Source organism: Taudactylus pleione, unplaced genomic scaffold (genome assembly GCF_031769625.1).
Source record: "Taudactylus pleione unplaced genomic scaffold, aTauple2 ptg000513l, whole genome shotgun sequence".
NCBI lineage: Eukaryota > Metazoa > Chordata > Amphibia > Anura > Myobatrachidae > Taudactylus > Taudactylus pleione.
The window spans coordinates 4,087,538-4,108,966 of record NW_028284915.1 but is presented as its reverse complement, the minus strand read 5'-3'; the positions used below and the strand labels follow the sequence as shown (position 1 = coordinate 4,108,966).

At 47.7% G+C, this 21,429-nt stretch overlaps 1 protein-coding gene across 2 annotated transcripts in view; it reads right to left on the bottom strand.

Moving 5' to 3' along the window:
• The window catches only part of TMEM192 (transmembrane protein 192), a 79,062-nt gene extending 76,287 nt beyond the window's left edge, over window positions 1–2,775 (bottom strand). For both annotated transcript variants that reach the window (XM_088450272.1, XM_088450273.1), the window contains exon 1: window positions 2,612–2,775. In XM_088450272.1, the coding sequence (XP_088306398.1) occupies window positions 2,612–2,641 (30 nt within the window). In that variant the 5' untranslated portion in view covers window positions 2,642–2,775. The remainder of the gene's footprint in view (window positions 1–2,611) is intronic.
• Window positions 2,776–21,429: the final 18,654 nt, after the last annotated feature.

Genomic DNA, 21,429 nt, shown 5'->3' with positions numbered 1-21,429 from the left:
TTATGCAGAGCCCCCAGTAATGCCCCTTATGTTGTGCCCCCAGTAATTCCCCTTATGCAGTGCCCCTTATGCAGAGCCCCCAGTAATGCCTCTTATGCAGAGCCCCTTATGTTTTGCCTCCATTAAATCCCCTTATGCTGTGCCTCCTCCCAGTATAGAACAGGCCCCACTTACCTTTCTTCACGATGGCCGCTGGGCACCGCTCCAGTCCACCCAGTAATCACTCCCACCGTCCCTCGTAGACGCTGCCGCTGACTGGATCTAATCAGATCCAGTGCAGCAGGCGCAGACGACGCGGGTGACATCATCCGCACGATGCATCACTGGCAATACTGGCCCCTGAAGCGATCAGAGGCTTTTTAAGTCTCTGATCGCTTCAGAGACCATTTTAAATAAAGTAAACACTGCCCAATCGGAGCTGAGCTCCGATCGTTGCAGGGGTGTGGGCCGCATATTATATATGTGAGCCCACACTCTCGGGCCTCAATAAAATGTTTATTCGGGCCGCATGTTTGACATGCCTGTTGTAGAGAGTTGGAGAGTCTGATGGGGAGTGGGAGAAAGTTCCAAAGGTGGGGAGCAGTGCGGGCAAAATCTTGGAGGCGGGCATGGGAGAAAGTAATCAGTTGGCATGAAAGGCGGCATGCATTTATTGAACGAAGACGGTGGATAGGAGAGTGATGGGAGATCAGAGATGTAAATGGAAGAAGATTGGGTGAGGGCTTTGTAAGCGACTGTGAGAACCTTAAATTGGGTTCTGAAAGGGAAGGGGAGCCAGTGGAGGGCTTGTAGGTAAGGAGGCAGATGTAGAGCGTTTGGAGAGGAAGATGAGCAGAGCAGCACCACTGAGGACAGACTGGAGAGGAGAGAGATGGGATTTTGGGAGGCCAGATAGGAGTCCTATCTGGAGATGATCAGTGAGTGTATGAAGGTTTTAGTAGCATCCTGGGTGAGATAGGGTCTGATCTTGGAAATATTTATAATAGCAAATTTGGAAACTTATAATTGCAACAATAAGTTCACAGAAAGGAAGTAAAAGCAGATAAATGAATTATAACAAATACTTAAAATCTAACAGAACTTGAAAAAAAGTGTTCATTTCATGAGAAAATGTAAAGCAGATTTTGGATGCACTCACAGAATTTTGCAAACCTGTAAATGTGCACATCCACTAGGCGATATTAATGTGCGATTACGAAATTGTAATTGGGCAATCGCTCATTAATCTTGCACAAATCGTGAACTATAATGTCGGAAACGACCAGCGATGTGTGCTCCCACTGGTCTTTCCGACATCAATCATCGCCGAAGATGCCGGTCACTCTGCCGATAATGGCAGATTGGCCATGTTCGGGGATGATGGAGGGTGCCTACACTGAACATCGTAGGATTACGATGTGGTAATCCTACTGTCTTTCCCTAGTCGCCTAGTGGATGTGTGGCTTTAAAGAGGATTTCCAAACCAGTATTAATTCCCCTCCCCTTTCCAATAATAGTACTTTGGTGAGGGTCCCATCCCTGCTTATCACAGATAAAATGTTTCTTTTAGTTTACAAAGAATAGGGATTAATTTAAACCCTACAGACAAATGTGGATAAAAGTGTGCATCGAGTTCTCTGTGTGAATGATATCCAAAGTCACTTTACAGAAGATAATAACACTCTAGACCAGTGGTTCCCAAACTTTTTTGAATCATCGCACCCTAGTGTATCAGCAGTGTTTTCATGGCACCCCTAAGCCAAACGCTTGATAGGCACCCCTGCAAGTGTCCCGAGGCACCCCAGGGTGCCACGGCGCACAGTTTGGGAACCACTGCTGTAGACTATGTTTAAAGATGAATACACCCCTGCCCTCTCTTCCTTGCTGTGCTGAGCTACATTGTGTCATATCACAGCAGAAGTGGGCTGGCCAGTTTGGAACACTAGACAACTCTCCCCATCTGCATGCAAGATCACTAATTCACTATTGCAGCATATTATGATTATAAACAAGGAGCCATGCAGTGTAAACATAAGGTAACTAAATGTATTTATAATGGGCTTACTGTTAGAGACAGAAAAATATAAACTTACACTCAAATTTTATCGAATGGGGTGTATGAGCCCATACAATACAAAGCAAAAAAATTATTCTTTTAAAAAGCTAATGCATTCAAGAAAACCAAGCTTTCAGCACACTAAGAGGACATGACTCAGGATACAGGGATGTGCGGGCGACTGTAGTACAGTCCTCTACTACTATTACTACTTCTGTACACAAATACAATGCTAAGCAGAAGTCATGTGACAGCCAGTCACATGACGACCCACACACACAACATGACTGCGTGCACTGCAGTTGAACCCTGGAGTACAGCTGTACAATACTGCAACATACTCCTGGGAACAGCAGAGACATTAGTGAGCGGAACCTGATCACTGAAGTCATATATTGCACAGCTGACACCCTAATTTACTTAGGCCAGACCCATATTACAGGGTACAGTGCTGTGGTGTGTAGACAGAGCATAACAATAACATGACTTGTGCTGCACATCACCGAGCACACAGCAGGCATGCCTTTGCTACTGCACACACAGGATCATTTACTCCACCACACCCAGGTTACCTACATCAATAAGCAGCCTGCGGTTACTGTTCATCCTCCTGCTGTGTAGTCACACCACCACCACACTGGGTCTCATTGAGCAGTGCACACAGTACAGTCTCCTATAGTCTGCCTGTGACTGAGTTCTGCACTGCAGCCCTCCCCTTCCTTGTTACACATGATTTCCTGTCCTTTCTGCTAACACTTCCGTCAGATGATAATTATCAGTTCCATTATATGTAGCAAAAACTGTTGTGGTAGAAACAGAAACCAGCATCTAGTAGTAGCAGGTGGGGTGATAGAGGACTGTGACCATCACCATAATATTATATTACCCTAGTATGTTTGGTCTTTTGTGGTCACATAATACTTTTAAATAGATATATTGTATAATATTTTTGAGCAGTATTAATTTATTCATTTATTTTGATTTTTTATTTTCACCATGCAGCCAATTATAATATTTGTTTGTCTTTTTCATTGCGTCCGTATCAGGCACGGGACAGGACATCGAAAGTAGTACCAATGTTTTTAAAATAGATCACAAAACATAGGCCCTCATTCAGAGCCACTCGCTAGCGGCAGTACGCTCGTTCCGAGCGATGTTCGCACATCTGCGCATGCGTACGGTTTTTAGTACGCATGCGCGAACCAGTCAGTGCGGCCGAAAATCGTTGGTACGCAATATAGCGAGGGCCTGCTATTTTGAGTGACAGAATGAGGCGTATGTGGGTGGTAACAGGGGAAGGTGCTTGAAAACGGGGAGTGGAGATCCGAACGCAGGCGTGCTTAAAGGTCAAAACGGGCGTTTTAAGGGTGTGCATAATTAATCCAGCAGCGTCATTGCCCACGTCACTTGGTTTTTTTTAACTCTGAACTGCTCGCAAAATAGCGGTTGAAAACACCAACCACAAGAATAGCGAGCAGTTCATACGCTGTACGATGTACTCGATTAATCTAATAAATAGCGGACATGACGTATGGTGCGTGCGGCCAGGGGGCGTTTTTATCAAAAAAACGAGCGTATGTTTTGCTCGCTCGTTCAGACTTAGAGGTGGGAACAGACTGCAATTTGCGAACGGATCATTTGAATAGCCACCCCTTGTTTTTGAACGAACGACCACAAATAGCGAACGGCTCTGAATCAGGCCCATAGTTCTAAACATTGGTTCTGGAACATCAGTGGTTTCCGATGTGTCTACTTTATAAAGTAAACTAGCTACTTAGGGGTCTATTTACTAAGCTGTGTTAGGAGATAAAGTGAACGGTGATAGCTCCCTATCTAACTCTCTTCTTATAGTAAACACCTATCACATCTTCTCTTTCATCAATTGAACATCCTCCTAACCCTAGGCCAACTTTCCAGTGTGATTGGATTATACAGCCCACCAAGAATATCTGCAATTGGGCTGGACCAATTTGCAATAGCACCTCTCCTTGTGTATCAACACCTATTTTCCTATAGATTGTAAGCTTGCGAGCAGGGCCCTCTTACCCTTATGTATGTCATGTATGTATGTCTTTTACAACCCAGTATAATGTTAATCTTGATTCAAATTGTAAAGCGAAACGGAATTTGCTGCGCTATATAAGAAACTGTTAATAAATAAATAAATAAAAATAAGGTACCAGCCAATCAGCTCCTAACTGCAATTTAGCCTGTGACATGGCAGTTAGGAGCTGATTGGCTGGTACCTTATCACCGTTCACTTTATCTCCTAACACAGCTTAGTAAATAGACCCCTGCAACACATAATACATAGAAACTTCTGTGATCATCCTTATATTGGGGGTAATTCAGAGGTGGTCACGGGAAAGCCATCTGGTGCAAGTGGCTGATGGTTTCCCTCTGCTCATGTGTCCAAGCTGCACAGTGCATCCATCCCAAAGGGCCTCATTTAGAGATGTATGTAAACCAGATGTTTACGCACATCTTCAATGTTTTTAGATCTGCAGATCTGGGGCTGCGTTGTCGCTCTCAGGGCCTGATTCAGAGCCGGACGCTATTTGCGGACGGTCGTTCCAAAAAAGGGGTTGGCTATTTAAATTGAGCGCTCACTTTTTGCGGTTTGTTGACGCCTCTATGTCTGAGTGAGCGAGCGAACGAAAAATGCGCTCGCTATTTTGTTAAGACGCCCCTTTGCCGTTCGCATCACACGTCATCTCCGGTATTTATTAGATTAATCGGGTACATCGAAAGACATCTGAACTGCTCACAGTGCTTGTGGTAGGTTTTTCTTACCGCTATCACTGCGAGCAGTTCAGGCTAAAAGACAACCAAGTGACGTGGTCGATGACGCTCCTTTACTAATTATGCACTCCTATTAAACGCCCTTTTGACCATTAGGCACGCCTGCGTTCGGATCTCCACTCCCCCGTTTTCAAGCACCTTCCCCTGTTACTACCCAAAAACGGTACATTCTGTAACTCAAATTAGCAGCCCCTCGCTGTGTTGCGAGCGCACAATTTCCGACCGCAATGACTGGTTTGCGCATGCGCATTACGACCCATACGCATACGCAGTTGTGCGAACATCGCTCAGAGCGAACGAGCGGCCGCTTACGAGCGGCTCTGAATCAGGCCCTCAGTACCCCAAATGTTGCAGCATGATTGACATGCTCCTGGCGGTTGGGGGCAGTGACAGTAAGCGTTACAGAAAATTGGTATGTCAACCTCATTTTCTTGGTGTGCCGAAGCCAGTGGCTGCGTCCTTGGACACAGCTTCACTGGCCCTGGATGTGACATCCTGAGTAACCTGAGCGTTACTCAGGTCACGCAAAGTGATCTGGTGCTGCATCCTCGGACGCAACAGCGGATCACAGAAGCTGGCAGCATGCGTCTTTTAGCTCAGGACACATCCTGCATCTTTTGTATATTTTAGCACAGCCGCTGCATACACAGGAGCAGCGGCTGTGCTAACTGCGTCCACCTCTTAATCGGGCCCAGACACAGATCAAAATTGAATGCAGATCCATGCAGTTTTAATGGGCTTTTATGGGTGGTAACTAGGAAGGTGACTACAAGATGCAGGCATATCGGTGCCAGCGACTGTCTAAAGACACAGTTGCACTGACACATAGTCAGTTGGACATTCTGTGCCTGCCATAGAGCAGGTGCAATGTCTGATAGAGTGGCCAATGGTGCGCCGATAGTGCGTTGTTGTAGGCACATTGTCGGATTCACACCGCAGCCGGTGGACGTCTCAGTAGGATGTCCATCGCCTGCAGCATTAGAAGTAAAGAGGCTGTAGTGGCTGCAACAAAAGACACAATACTGCTGCAGTAGCATCCACTCTGAATCACCCCCATTATGTTCATCTTGATGGAGACTTATATACTATATATACTGTATAGTGGGAAACTGTAACTGAAGAGGTGTATTATATACACAATATCAGTTGTATTTTTTCAAGAGACTGGTTGCTAATATAATAATGAGACTGCCTGGCACTTCCTTTGCTCACCAATCACTATTGTAACATTGCTTACAAGTCACAGTGACACGGTCATTTAGTGACCGTAGGCCTGATTAAGAGGTGGACGCAGTGTTGATATTTGTGCAGTTGAGCGACTATTTGCTACTTCGTATGTGCGAAAAATCCTGGATACCCCTACAGTAAGTACCACTGAGTGTACTCAGTGATCGCTGTTACTTACGTGATTGCACTTATTTAATATGACGACCTAAAGTCATGGGCTCTCCTGGGATATGTCTGGGAGCTGGCCTGAAGGGAATGCTGAAAAGGACGTCTCGGCGTGTTATGGGCGTGTCATTAAAACATGGCTGTGTTCTCAAACACAGGGGGTCATTCAGACCCGCTCGCGAGCGCAGGACGCTCGCAAGCGAGTCGATGTTACCCCAATGTGCATGCGCACGACGGAGGGAGCTCTGTCGTGCGCATGCGCGAGACCCGGATAGCGACGGGATCTCTGTCGCTCCGGGTCTCGCAGCAAAGGGGGCGTGCTGTCGATGTTGATTGACAGCACGCCCCCTTTGGTGGGCATGCCAGGGGCGTGGCTGCCAGACAGAGGCATCACTAGTGATGTCAGTGGGAGTGATTTTGGCTCTGATAGAGCCAAAATCACTCCAGGGCTTGCGGTCACCGAGACCCTACCGCAGGGTCTCGTCACAACCCCGATGGTCTTGACCATCGCGACCATCTTTTTGGCCACTCGCATATGCTGTGGGTGGTCACCCACAGCTATGTGAGCGGCCAGGAGGCCGCTCCATTTTTAGGTAGGAGGGCACTGATTCAGAGCGAGCGCTCTGGTCAGAGTGTCTGGCTCTGAATCAGGCCCACAGAGCGCAGCCACAGAGGCCGTTTAGACAAAGTTTAGAAGGAGACACTGCAACAGCCATTGGGCATCGCAAGTGTCAATGGTAATCACGTTGGGGCGCTGATGGTGAATTCTACCGTCAGTTCTCCACCAACCAGGAACATTGAAAGTGGGCATCACAGAGCCTGCAATCTCCGGTACTCTCAACTACAGAAGGGGAAAGCTTAAACTAGCATATTATCACAGCGGCGAATCTACCTGAGAGTCAACCTATTAATCAGGTCCAGTGCATCACTTTTAATGGGTGTGTTGTAGTCAACAACTGTGTTTCAAGATACAGTTACACTGACCCTGACAACCACGTTCAGACAGAGAAATTGCACCTGCCATAGGGTTGGTGCAATCTCCGATGGTGTGATCGGTCCAATAGTATGTCTTAATGCTCACAGTGGCGGATTAGCGGCCTGCATGCTGCTGATTCGCTTGACAAGACTGTCTGTCACCCTGTCATTAACACAGTAGCCAATGCCCGCCTGGGGTACTTTGCCAAATCAATTAAAACTGCCTGCTCCTGCCACCCAATATATTGAAAGAACATTGGTAAAAATCTAGTAATGGCAAGGGAACATTGGATCCTCATCATTGCAGGGTTAAGCATCAGCCATCGGAACCATTCCATCGATGGCTCAGATGAAACAATGGACTTCATTCAAATTCAAACCCACTTGCAAGCGGGTCGATGGTGGGGCACTGCGCATGCGCCACGCGTGTGTAAGCCCCGTAGCGAGTGAGAAATTCACGCTCTCCGGGGCTCGCTACAAACGGGGCAGCTGTCGATGATCGACAGCTCGGCCCGTTTTGTAGGCAGGGAGGGGGGGTGGCTGGACAAACGGAGGCATTCCTGAAGGAACGCCTGCCGTTTGTGGGCGGCCCTACTGACATCACTCATGATGTCAGTAGTGAGCTTCCTGCTCTATTTGAGCAGGAAGCTCACTGGGGCTTGCTGCAGACGAGACCCTACCACAAGGGTCTTGTCGCAAGCCCGATGGTCTCGATAATCGTGACCATCACCTGGCCGCTCGCAAAAGCTGTGGGTGGTCACCCACAGCTTAGTGAGCGGCCAGGAGGCCGGATAAAAAATAAAAGCGGCCACCCTGATTCAGAGCGAGCGCTCGCTTTTTGCGAGCGCCTCTGAATGAGGGCCAGTATCCCATCCCTAATCATATAAAATGACTGCTGACAAAGGTCTGCAATGCTGTAATCGCTGCAAAAGGAGCATTCTTTGACGAAAGCAAAGTTTGAAGGACAAAATTATTATTTAAAATAAAAATAATTATTTCTAACCTTGCCAATGTCTTGACTATGGGCCTAATTCAGACCCGCTCCCGAGCGATGGTGCCCTAATGCGCATGCGCACGACGGAGGGATGCGCAAGACCTGCATAGCGACAGCCAAGATGTCGCTATGGGTCTCGCACCAAAGGGGGCGTGCTGTCGATGGTGACTGACAGCACGCCCCCTTTGGTGGGCGTGTCAGGGCGTTGCTGCCCAGACGGAGGCGTTCCTATGGGAACGCCTTCCGTCTGGAGCCGGCCCCACTGACATCACTAGTGATGTCAGTGGGAGTGCTTTTGGCTCTGATAGAGCCAAAAGCACTCCTGAGCTTGCGGCAGCGAGACCCTACCGCAGGGTCTCGTCACAAGCACGATGGTCGCGATGGTCTTGACCATCGCGACCATCTTTTTGGCCGCTCGCATAAGCTGTGGGTGGTCAGAGCGTCCGGCTCTGAATCAGGCCCTAAGTGTTCTATTCATTTTGCAACTCATTTGATAAATAAAAGTCAGTTTTCATGTAAAACACAAAATTGTCTGGGTGACCCCAAACTTTTGAACGGTAGTGTATATATAGTATTTAGACAAAACTGCACATGCTCAAAATACAAAAATGGAGTGCAATGCAAATAATCATGTTGCAGCAGGAAAAAAGGACCCAGCACATCCAAGGTTAAATATCTGACAATTTTTTATATATCCATAAAGTGCATTCCAAAGTGCAAAACAATGAGGGGAGCCGATTATAACATAGCAGCAAAACTCAAGCAAGGCATATCATTTGTAGTGGCAAAGAAAACTGATACTTATCAGCAACATGTTCCTCTCAAAGAGACAGGATCAGCTCAACAGCTGTTTCAGTGTGAGTTCACCATCCTCTGGAGCACAAAGATATATGTTTATTGAATAATAAATCAGGAATGACTGAGATTGTTCTGTTTGTAAACGCAAGCATGTATTCGCAACGGATCTATTTCCATATGATTTATGCTCTAGGCATGTATCATACGTTCCCCTAACCGGTATGCTATGAAACTGTCAGGGATATATTTTAGGGGGTAATTGATATGTCTGTGAGGCGGCATCGCGCATGTATACTCTCCAGTATCTAATGCTGCCAGTTACTCCAAATAGTCCTGAGGTGTGAGTCCTTGTTGGGCTAAGGTGCCTGTTAAGCTGGCCACACACATAGCGTTTTTTTCCCCGATGAAAATGACCAAATCGTGATTCCCCGATCACGATGTGATGTGCGCCCCCGCAGGTTGCACATCGCATCTTCAGATCTGCTGTGCTGTAGGGCAGATCTGACGATCTAGACTCAAATGCACTGTGAAAAAGTCTGGCTGCAGGAGATCGGATGAAGATTGGACAGGATATTGTGTCCAGAGCTGCCGGGAGAGTTTCAAGGGAAATGGGACACATCGTTGGAACGTGAGTATAGTTGGTATGTGTGTGGGCACCTTTACTCTCTTGACCCCAAGAGGGTGATGGTTCTTCTGTAAGTTTTCTTCCCTTCGTGTCTGCAGGTGAGACACCCAGCCACTTCTATGATATGGTCCTTTGTTGTGTACTTGCTTATAGTTTACTGTCATTATTGCTGTATTATTTATTGTGGAATAAATCCCTTTCATTGGGACCATAATACAGCTTCATTTTAGTTATCTTTCCCCACCGCACCTTCCCTCCCACAAACACCTGGGGTGTAAGTGCAGGGAATCTAATCTGTGGGAAGGGAGTGGGGTGTATCTCCTCCTCTGTGTCCCAGACCAGCCTTCTGTTTTTAGTTCTATCTCAGCTCTGTTCAGTTCTGATTCATTTCTGTTTATACTGCGTCCTTCTGAGTGACTGTGTGTATCAATGTCAAACAGAACAAAGGCTTCTCAAAAGCTGTTTGCCTGTTCTAAGTGTAACAACAAACAAACCAAGCCGCATGCCACTGGGTCCACGTTATGTGATGCTTGTATAACAATGGATCCATCTATGGCTATTACTAACTCACCTGCTCCTCCATGGGCCGCTGACATGGTAGAAGTTTTGACAGACTTAACGTCAGAGTTAGCTGAGGCACGCAAGTCTCAACTTCCCTGGGTGGCTGGGTTAACAAAGTCTCTAGACACCCTGGTACAGGTTATGGGTACAGCGTTGTCTGCACCCTCCACTTCACATCATTTACAGGATGGTACTCCTCAAGAGTTAGAGTCCGCCTCCCGGGGTGGAATCTCTAATTTTGGCAGTCAGAAATATCCTCAATTTACCTGAGGATATAATTCCTGCATCCCAGGAGTGTGAATTATTTCATGAACAACCAAGAGCTCAGCTGTTTTTCCATTTTCCCAACAACTTCAACAGCAGCTTTCAGTGGCCTGGAAACAGCCGGATCAGTGGTTCCAAATTCCACATCGGTTTCCGTCTAGCTATCCTTTTCCATCATACATGTTGGAAGAGTGGGAGATGCCTCCTCCTGTAGATGCTTCTATCTCCCGTCTCTAAGAAAACAGCAGTTCCAGTACCGGGAGCTACTGTACTAAAAGACCCTTCGGATCGTAAGTTGGAGACAACACTAAGATCTATCTATACTGCAGCGGGAGCTCAACTTAGACCTACCCTTGTTACCGCCTGGGTTAACAAGGCTGTGGTTTGCTGGGCTGATCAATTGATTACAGGTTTGGACTCAGGTACTTCCAGAGCAGAATTACATCTACTAGCAGAACACACCCATGAGTCTGCAGTTTACCTGGGAGAAGCTTCTAAGCATATTAGTTATCAGTACTCGCATATCTGCGTCTGCTATTTTGGGGGAGCAGAGCACTCTGGTTGCACACTTGGCAAGCGCATGCATAATCCAAACGTGCGGTGGAGGGTTCACCATTCACTGGTGACATGCTTATTGGCCCGGAATTGGACAAATGGATATCCCAGGCCGGGGGGGTAAGTCTTCTTTCCTCCCATCTACTGCTCCGGTTCCCAGAAGATCTTACACTGGACCTTTGTTTCATCCCTTTCGTGCACCACATTCCTTTCGTGGTAGAGCCAGAGCAAGCGAGAGGAGGCAGAGGTAGAGGTCGACCACACACTGTTGCACGTCAACAGGAGCCTAAACCAGCTGAAAAACAGGTGGCATGACGGTCTTCCATCCCACCTGGGGTCCCCTGCGGTGGGAGCCCGCTTGCAGAAATTTTAACAAGTTTGGAACCAGACCTCTTCAGAACCGTGGATTCACAGACTATTTTCCCTGGGGTACCGAATAGACTTCAAAGTCCCCCCTCCACCTCGGTTCTTCACTACGAGTCTGCCAATACCTGCAGACAAGGTCAGGGTCCTAAAGGAGGCTATCCAGTCTCTAATAGTATCTGTGCTAGTTCCGGTTCCGGAGCATCAACGAGGTATGGGGTTTTACTCAAACCTGTTTGTAGTGCCCAAACCGGATGGTTCGGTCAGGCCCATCTTAAACCTCAAGTCCTTAAACCTATATCTGAAGATTTATCATTTCAAAATGGAATCTCTGCAGTCCGTCATTGCGAGCTTAGAACCAGGGGAGTTCCTATTATCCGTGGATGTCAAGGATGCCTATCTCCATGTTCCCATTTGGGAACCGCATCAAGCCTTCCTGCGGTTTGCTATACTGCAGGATTACTACCAATTTCGAGCAGTGCCGTTCGGGTTATCCTCGGCTCCCCACATTTTCACCAAACTCATGTCAGTCATGATTGCTCTTCTTCGGTCATTGGTAGTGAACATAGGGCCTGATTCAGAGCCGTTCGCTATTTGCGGTCGTTCGTTCAAAAACAAGGGGTGGCTATTCAAATGATCCGTTCGCAAATTGCAGTCTGTTCACACCTCTAAGTCTGAACGAGCGAGCAAAACATACGCTCGTTTATTTGTTAAAAACGCCCCCTGGCCGCTCGCACCATACGTCATGTCCGCTATTTATTAGATTAATCGAGTACATCGACCAGCGTATGAACTGCTCGCTATTCTTGTGGTTGGTTTTTGCTACCACAATTTTGCGAACAGTTCTGGCTTAAAAAAAACCCAGTGACGTGGTCAATGACGCTGCTGTTTTAAATATGCACACCCATAAAACGCCCGTTTTGACCTTTAAGCACGCCTGCGTTCTGATTTCCACTCCCCGTTTTCAAGCACCTTCCCCTGTTACCACCCACATACGCCTCATCCTGTCACTCAAATTATCAGGCATTCGCTATTTCGCGAGCACATGAATTTCGGCCGCACTGACTGGTTCGCGCATGCGTATAACGATCCGTACGCATGCGCAGATGTGCGAACATCGCTCGGAACGAGCGTACTGCTGCTAGCGAGTGGCTCTGAATGAGGGCCATAATCCCTTATTTGGATGACCTTTTACTCAAGGCTCCATCGGTAACCCTTCTCTCAGACCATGCCTTCCTGACATATCACACTCTAATCCAACACGGATGGATAATCAACTTCAAGAAATCAAATCTCAATCCATCCCAGAAACTCCTGTTTCTAGGCATGATCCTGTATACGGCATCACAGGGGGGTTTTCTTCCGATAGACAAAGCACGGGATATCCGGTTGTTAGTTCAGCTGGTCCTCAGACTAAAGAAAGTGCCCCTTCTTCTTTGTCTGCGTCTTTTGGGGAAGATGGTAACTGCTTTAGAGGCACTACAGTTCAGATGGTTCCACTCCAGAGTGTTTCAGCTGGACCTGCTGTCACAAGGGTCAGGGTCTCATCTGTTTCTACATCGACAGACCCGTCTGAACCCGGTTACAAGAGTGGCTCTCCTCTGGTGGACACAATCCAACAATCTTTCAGCGGGCTGAAGATTCAGAGTGTGGGACTGGATCATCGTAACAACAGATTCCAGCCTTCGAGGATGGGGAGCAGTAGTCCTCGATTATCACTTCCAGGGTCGATGGTCCCATCTGGAACAGAAGAGGCCCATAAATGTGTTGGAACTCAGAGCGATTTACAATGCTCTGATAGAAGCAACAGAGTTTCTAAAATTTTGTCCGGTAATAGTTCAGTTCGACAACGCGACAGCCGTCGTTTACATAAACCGACAAGGCGGGACTTGAAGTCGCATGGCCATGCGGGAAGTAACTCAGTTTCTCCAGCAGGCCGAAAATCAATCAGTAATCCTGACGGCGGTGTTCATCCCAGGTGTGGACAACTGGAAAACAGATTACCTAAGTCGCCAGGACATCCATCCCGGGGAATGGAAGCTTCATCCAGACGTGTTCAACGCGCTGATTCATCGATGGGGGTATCCTCAAGTGGACCTCATGGCATCACAATTGAATCATCAGTTCCCAGTATACGTGTCAAAAACTCGGGATCCGCAGGCACAGGCAGTCGACGCTCTGACAGTTCCTTGGATATATGACTTTGTTTACCTTTTTCCTCCGATTCCTCTTCTTCCTCGTCTTCTCAAAAGAATAAAACATGAGTCAGCCTCTGTCATTCTCGTGGCTCCAAACTGGACTTGGAGAAGTTGGTTCTCGGACTTTGGTAGACGATCCATGGCCCCTTCCTCTGCGGCCGTATCTTCTACAGCAGGGTCCTTTAGTCCACCCCAACTTATCGCAGCTGTTTAATGCGGTGGCTCTTGAAACCGATATCTTGAGACATTGAGGTATATTCCCACCATGCTGCACCAGGAAGCCAGTTTCGGCTGCGCATTATCGTATCTGGTGTTCTTATATCTCGTGGTATTCCAGTCAGGGTCTTCCATCTAGGGTTTTCGTTTGTCCCTGTTTATGCTTTTTCTCCAGACGGGATTGGATTCTGGCCTTCGCCTTGGAACTTTAAAGGTACATGTCTCTGCCCTATCCATTTTCTTTCAATGCAATTGGCCCTCATTCCTGAGGTGCAGACGTTTCTTCAGGGGTCTTGCATGTGCAGCCTCCTTTTGTACCTCCGGTAGCTCCTTGGGACTTGAACTTAGTGCTTCTGTTCCTTCAGTCGCCCATGTTTGAACCTTTGGAAGAGGTTGATGTTAGGTGCTTGTCTTGGTAGATGGTCATCCTTCTGGCTCTAGCTTTGGCTCGTAGAGTTTCAGACTTGGGTGCTCTGTCCTATAAGCCACATTACCTTGTGTTTCATGCTGATAGGGCGGAACTCCGGACGGTAGCTGCCTTCCTTCCCAAGGTTGTGTTTCCATATCAACCAGCCTATTGTGGTTCCGTCATTGGTGGAGGACTCGAGTGATTCTTCTACCGTGGATGTCATTAGAGCTCTCCACATCTCAGTTGCCAGAACAGCGTGCCTCCGTAAGTCGGAGTCGCTTTTTGTCCTCTATGATGCTGTTCGGAGGGGTTGGTCAGTGTCTAAGCAGACGTTGGGATGTTCGATTAGGCTGACTATTCATCAGGCTTATGTTAGTGTTGACAGTCGGTCTCCTTTGTCCATTTTGGCTCATTCCACATGTTCTGTGGGTGCGTCATGAGCGGCCAGTAGGGGTGCCTTCACGTCACAATTGTGCTGGGCGGCAACTTGGTCTTCTGTTCACACGTTTGTAAAATTTTACAGATTTGACACGTTTGCGGCTTCAGCAACACGTTTTGGCCATCTTGTTCTACAGGTTTCGCCGACCACTCCCGCCCATGGGGAAAACTTTGGGACGTCCCCAGCGTAAGCAACCTCCAGTGTCCCCTAGTGGATGAAGGAGAAAATGGGATTTTGGTACCTACCGGTAAATCCTTTTCTCTGATTCCACAGGGGACACTGGACGTCCACCTCAGTGCTCTCTGCCTGACTGTTCGGTTTGTTCCGTATGTTGTATGTTTTGAGTATTGTGTGTTCTCTCCCTTTTACTCCGCTTGTTCTCCATCTCCTCTCGGTCTTCATTTTCTAAACTGAGGGCTGATGGGGCATAGAGGGGGCTGAGCTTCACACTTCTAAATTATTTAAAGTTCCAGCTCCAGTTATCCACGCCTCTATACCACAGCGTAAGCAACCTCCAGTGTCCCCTGTGGAATCAGAGAAAAGTATTTACCGGTAGGTACCGAAATCCCATTTTTCCAAAATCGAAACCCAATGTTTATGTACATCTCTATGCAGCAAGGTACATGTGCAGATCCTGGGCTGCGATGTTGCTCGCAGTGCCCTAAATGCCACAGCATGATTAACATGCTGCTGGTGTGTGGAGGCGGAGACAGGAAGTGTCCCAGAAAATGGGGGGGTTCAAAGCCAGTGACTGCATTCTTGGACGCAGCTGCCCTGGCTTCAGCAGTGTAAATTTCCCAGCCATCATGAGTAACTTGAGGCTTACTCAACTGATCGATTTTCACGCAGATGTTTCAAAGCTGTATCCTTGGATGCAGCAGTGGATCAGAGAAGCCAGAAGAGGTGTTGTGTTCACAGCAGGGGAGGCAAGTTGGAGGGTACATGAGGATGGGAGATGAGCAAGGACAGGTGTACAGGCAAGCGATGACTGAAGGCAGGGGAGGACCGAAGTGGTGCGTGCAGATGGGAGAGGACAGCAGATGGTCGGTGAGCCAGGCAAGGAATGGAGGTATGCGGGTGAGGAGGCATGTGGGCTATGAACACTGCGGACTGTCCAGAGTGATCCTGGATGGATGGCAACACTAATTGCAAATGGGGGAGATTGTAAATGGGGGAGATTGCAAATGTGCAGAGAGATACAGACTAGGGAGTGGTGTGTCCAAATTCAAATCTAAATTGCTGTGTAAAAATAAAGCTGTCCAGCATTTGTGGGCTACATGCAACAGCAGCCAGAATATACCCTGCATGAAAAAAATTAAAATAAATGTATTTGTACCCATTATATTGCGACATACTTTGTTCCAGATACAAAGTTACTTGCTTTATTTTTTTACTATGCTCCCAATCATAATCAGCCCCTTGATTTAAACCATGCTTCTCAAATTCATTTTCATGTAGGGCAATCAAGATAAACGTGGACGTGGAACTGAGAGGGGAGAAACGCGTCAAGGTTTTGATCTGATGTGACTGCAATCCATCCAGCTTGCCACCAAGCGTTCCTGTTAGACCACGCCACCTTCTGCCTAGCTGAATTCATCACTGTGACCTGGCCACCCTCCTGCAGTGGGAATCTATTTTGGCCGAGGTCACAGCTCTTGTGGTTGCCATGACTTGAGGCTTCGGCGCATGGCCAGCATCATACGGGCTTAGAATCACAGTCACCGCTAGTTGCCGTGACGTGCTTCTCCAGCATACAGCCAGTGTTACAGCATACAGGCGCAGGATTACAGGCTCTGTCACTCACCGTGACTTGCTGGCTTCGGCGAGTGAGTTCCATATAGTGCGGCAGCAGCTTGCTTTTTCTCCCCACGTTTTGGGCATATACGGATCTCCTACAGAGGTACAAACTATTGTTTCACAAACAGCTGGAGGGCTTAATTATGAGATGGATCTCTAGCCCCCACATATTAACTGGTTTTTAACCTAATAGATCACATAGGATGCTTAGCATTATATGTTTCATTGAATAGCTAATTTAGTGTGACGTTGATCCTGATATATTGTAACCCAATTTTGTGCATCTTTAGTATTGAATTGTGATTTATTTGACTGCAGTCATAGGTATATGTGTCATTATTAGGGGTGTGCACCGGCCACTTTTCGTGTTTTGTGTTTTGGTTTTGGATCTGGATCTTTCTTCGTGTTTTGGATCTGGATTGGTTTTGCCAAAACCACCCTTCCGTGTTTTGGGTTCTGGGTTTTGTGTTTTGGATCTGTATTTTTTTGAAAAAAAGCATAAAAACAGCTAAAATCACAGAATTTGTAGGTTTTTCTGCTCCTATGCTATTATTAACCTCAATAACCTTAATTTCCACTCATTTCCAGTCTATTCTGAACACCTCACACCTCACAATAGTGTTTTTATGTCCAAAAGGTTGCACCGAGGTAGCTGGATGACTATGCTAAGCGACACGAGTGGGCGGCACAAACACGTGACCCATCTAGGAGTGACACTGCAGTGGCAGACAGGATGGCAGTTAGAAAAACTAGGCCCCAAACTGTACATAATGCAAAGAAAAAAAGAGGTGCAAGATGGAATTGTCCTTGGGCCCTCCCACCCACCCTTATGTTGTATAAACAGGACATGCACACTTTAACAAATCAATCATTTCAGCGCCAGGGTCTGCCACACAACTGTGGCTGAAATGATTGGTTCGTTTGGGCCCCCACAAAACAAGCTGGCAATTAATGTGTCCCTGCACAAACTGGCTCTACGGAGGCAAGATGTCATCCTCATCCTCCTCATCCACCGATTCCTCACCCTCTTCAGTGTGTACATCCTCATCCTCACAAAGTATTAACTCGTCCCCACTTGAATCCACCACCACAGGTCCCTCTGTACCTTCTGGAGGCTGGTCTCCCTGGAAGAGCTGATAATTCATTTTGATGAACATCATCTTCTCCACATTCTGTGGAAGCAACCTCCTACGCCTTTCGCTGACAAGGTTCCCGGCTGCACTAAACACTCTTTCGGAGTACACACTGGAGGGGGGGCAACTCAGGTAAAATAGAGCCAGTTTGTACAGGGGCCTCCAAATTGCCTCTTTTTCCTGCCAGTACAGGTATGGACTGTCTGACATGCCTACTTGGATGCTGTCACCGATGTAATCCTCCACCATTCTGTCAATGGTGACAGTATCATATGCAGTGACAGTAGACATGTCAGAAATTGTTGCCAGGTCCTTCAGTCCGGACCAGATGTCCAAACTTGGTCCTGCCTGCCCTGCATCACCGCCAGCGGGTTGCTTAGGATACCTAAGTTTTTTCCTGGCAGCCCCAGTTGCGGGAGAAAATGAAGAAGGAGCCGTTGACGTGTCACGTTCCGCTTCAGCTGACAGTGTGTTCACCAGCAGGTCTTTGCACCTCTGCAGGCTTGTGTCGGCCGGAAAGAGAGACACCACATAGGCTTTAAACCTAGGATCGAGCACGGTGGCCAAAATGTAGTGGTCTGATTTCAACAGATTGACCACCCTGGAATCCTGGCAAAGCGAATGAAGGGCTTCATCCACAAGTCCCACATGCCGAGCGGAATCGCTCCGTCTTAGCTCCTCCTTCACTTTCTCCAGCTGCTTCTGCAAAAGCCTGATGAGGGGAATGACCTGACTCAAGCTGGCAGTGTCTGAACTGACTTCACGTGTGGCAAGTTCGAAGGGCTGAAGAACCTTGCACAACACGGAAATCATTCTCCACTGCGCTTGAGTCAGGTGCATACCCCCTTTTTTGCCTATGTCATAGGTGGATGTATAGGCTTGTATGGCCTTTTGCTGCTCCTCCATCCTCTGAAGCATATAGAGGGTTGAGTTCCACCGCGTCACAACCTCTTGCTTCAGGTGATGGCGGGGCAGGTTCAAGAGTGTTTGCTGGCGCTCCAGTCTTCGGCACGCAGTCGCTGAATGGCGAAAGTGGCCAGAAATTTTTCGGGCCACCCAAAGCGTCTCCTGCACGCCCCTGTCGCTTTTCAGAAAATTCGGCACCACCAAGTTTATTGTGTGAGCAAAACATGGGACGTGCTGGAATTTGCCCAGATGTAATGCCCGCACAATATTGGTGGCGTTGTCAGATATCACAAATCCCCAGGAGAGTCTAAGTGGGGTAAGCCACTGGGCGATGATTTCCCTCAGTTTCTCTAAGAGGTTGTCGGCGGTGTGCCTCTTACTGAAACCGGTGATACACAGCGTAGCCTGCCTTGTAACGAGCTGGCGTTTCTGAGATGCTGCTACTGGTGACGCTGCTGCTGTTGCTGCGTAAGGTGATACATCTACCCAGTGGGCTGTCACAGTCATATAGTCCTTAGTCTGCCCTGTTCCACTTGTCCACATGTCCGTGGTTAAGTGGACATTGTGTACAACGGCATTTTTCAGGACACTGAGGACACTTTTTCTGACGTTTCTGTACAGTCTCGGTATCGCCTGCCTAGTGAAGTGGAATCTAGACGGGATTTGGAACCGGGGACACACTACCTCCATCAATTGTCTAAATCCCACTGCACTAATGGCGGATACCGGACGCACGTCTAACACCAACATAGCAGTCAAGGCCTCAGTTATACGTTTTGCTTCAGGATGACTGCTGTCGTACTTCATCCTCCTCGCTAAGGACTGTTGGAGGGTCAATTGTTTAGTAAAAGTAGTGGTGTTCCTACTTCCTCTCTGGGATGATGAACGACTCCCAGCAGCAGCAACAGCAGCAGCGGCAGCAGTAGGCGTAGCAATGCAGGATCCTCCGGAGGAATCCCGGATAGGAGAGTCAGTCATGCCAGTGATATGGCCTGCAGGACTACTTCCGATCCTGACTAAGGAGGAAATTGACGAGGAGGGAGTTGACGGTGTGGTTTGCAGGCGCTTGGATACAACAGGACAACGGGATTTAGGTGTCCCTGGACTGCTTACGGTCTGAGCCAAAGTTTCTGAACTTGACAGTAACTTTTTATGAACGCGCTGCAGGTGCCGTATAAGGGAGGATGTTCCTAGGTGGTTGACGTCCCTACCCCTACTTATTTCACCTTTACATATGGTACATATGGCAAGACAGTTGTTGTCCGGATTTGGATAGAAATATTGCCAGACCAAAGAGGTGGAATGTTTGGTCTTCTGCCCAGGCATGACCGTGATGGGCTTTTTCATCCCACGGACAACAACTGTCTCCCCCGGAGCCTGATTTAAACAAACCACATCACCATCAGAATCCTCCTCGCCAACTTCCTCCTCAGCGCCAGCTACACCAGTATCCTCATCCTGTTGTACTTCAACAGTGACATCTTCAATTTGCATATCAGCAAGTGGACTGTGGGTGCTCCTTTCAGCACTTGCAGGGGGCGTGCAAATGGTGGAAAGAGCCACCTCTTCCCGTCCAGTGCTGGGAAGGTCAGGCATCGCAACCACCACCACACTTGGACTCTCCTTGGGGATTTGTGATATCTTCTTAGAAAGCACAGTTCTTCGCTGTGCTTTTGCCAGCTTAACTCTTTTGATTTTTTTAGTGGGAGGAGTGCTTCCATCGTCATGTGAAGCTGAACCACTAGTCATGAACATACTAGGGATCGACCTTAGCCGTTCCTTGCCACTCCGTGTCGTAAATGGCATATTGGCAAGTTTACGTTTCTCTTCAGCTGATTTAAATGTCTTTTTCAAGGTCATTTTCCTGAACTTTGCCATTTGGGATTGTATGTGCCCTCTACTATGACATTGGGCATCGGCCTTGGCAGACGACGTTGATGGCATGTTATCGTCTATGTCATGACTAGTGGCAGCAGCTTCAGCACTAGGAGGAAGTGGTTCTTGATCTTTCTCTATTTTATTTTTATCGGAGAAAGTTTGGTCCTCCATTTATGTTATATCGATTTGATATATACGTGCGGCTAAACACAGAAAATAATTTTTTTTTTGGTTTGGACTGGAGTGTACTTTGTGGGTTACAGCACCCTTTAACGGTCAAGCCAGCCGGCCCTTTACTTATGACACAGGCGCACTCTTGGCACTACTTTGTTGATGCACGTGCGGCTACTGCGCACACAATTCACAAACACAGAAAATAATTTTTTTTTGGTTTGGACTGGAGTGTACTTTGGGGGTTACAGCACCCTTTAACGGTCAAGCCAGCTGGCCCTTTACTTATGACACAGGCGCACGCTTGGCACTACTTTGTTGATGCACGTGCGGCTACTGCGCACACAATTCACAAACACAGAAAATAATTTTTTTTTGGTTTGGACTGGAGTGTACTTTCGGGGGTTACAGCACCCTTTAACGGTCAAGCCAGGTGGCCCTTTACTTATGACACAGGCGCACGCTTGGCACTACTTTGTTGATGCACGTGCGGCTACTGCGCACACAATTCACAAACACAGAAAATAATTTTTTTTTGGTTTGGACTGGAGTGTACTTTCGGGGGTTACAGCACCCTTTAACGGTCAAGCCAGCCGGCCCTTTACTTATGACACAGGCGCACTCTTGGCACTACTTTGTTGATGCACGTGCGGCTACTGCGCACACAATTCACAAACACAGAAAATAATTTTTTTTTAGGTTTGGACTGGAGTGTACTTTCGGGGGTTACAGCACCCTTAACGGTCAAGCCAGCCGGCCCTTTACTTATGACACAGGCGCACGCTTGGCACTACTTTGTTGATGCACGTGCGGCTACTGCGCACACAATTCACAAACACAGAAAATAATTTTTTTTTGGTTTGGACTGGAGTGTACTTTCGGGGGTTACAGCACCCTTTAACGGTCAAGCCAGCCGGC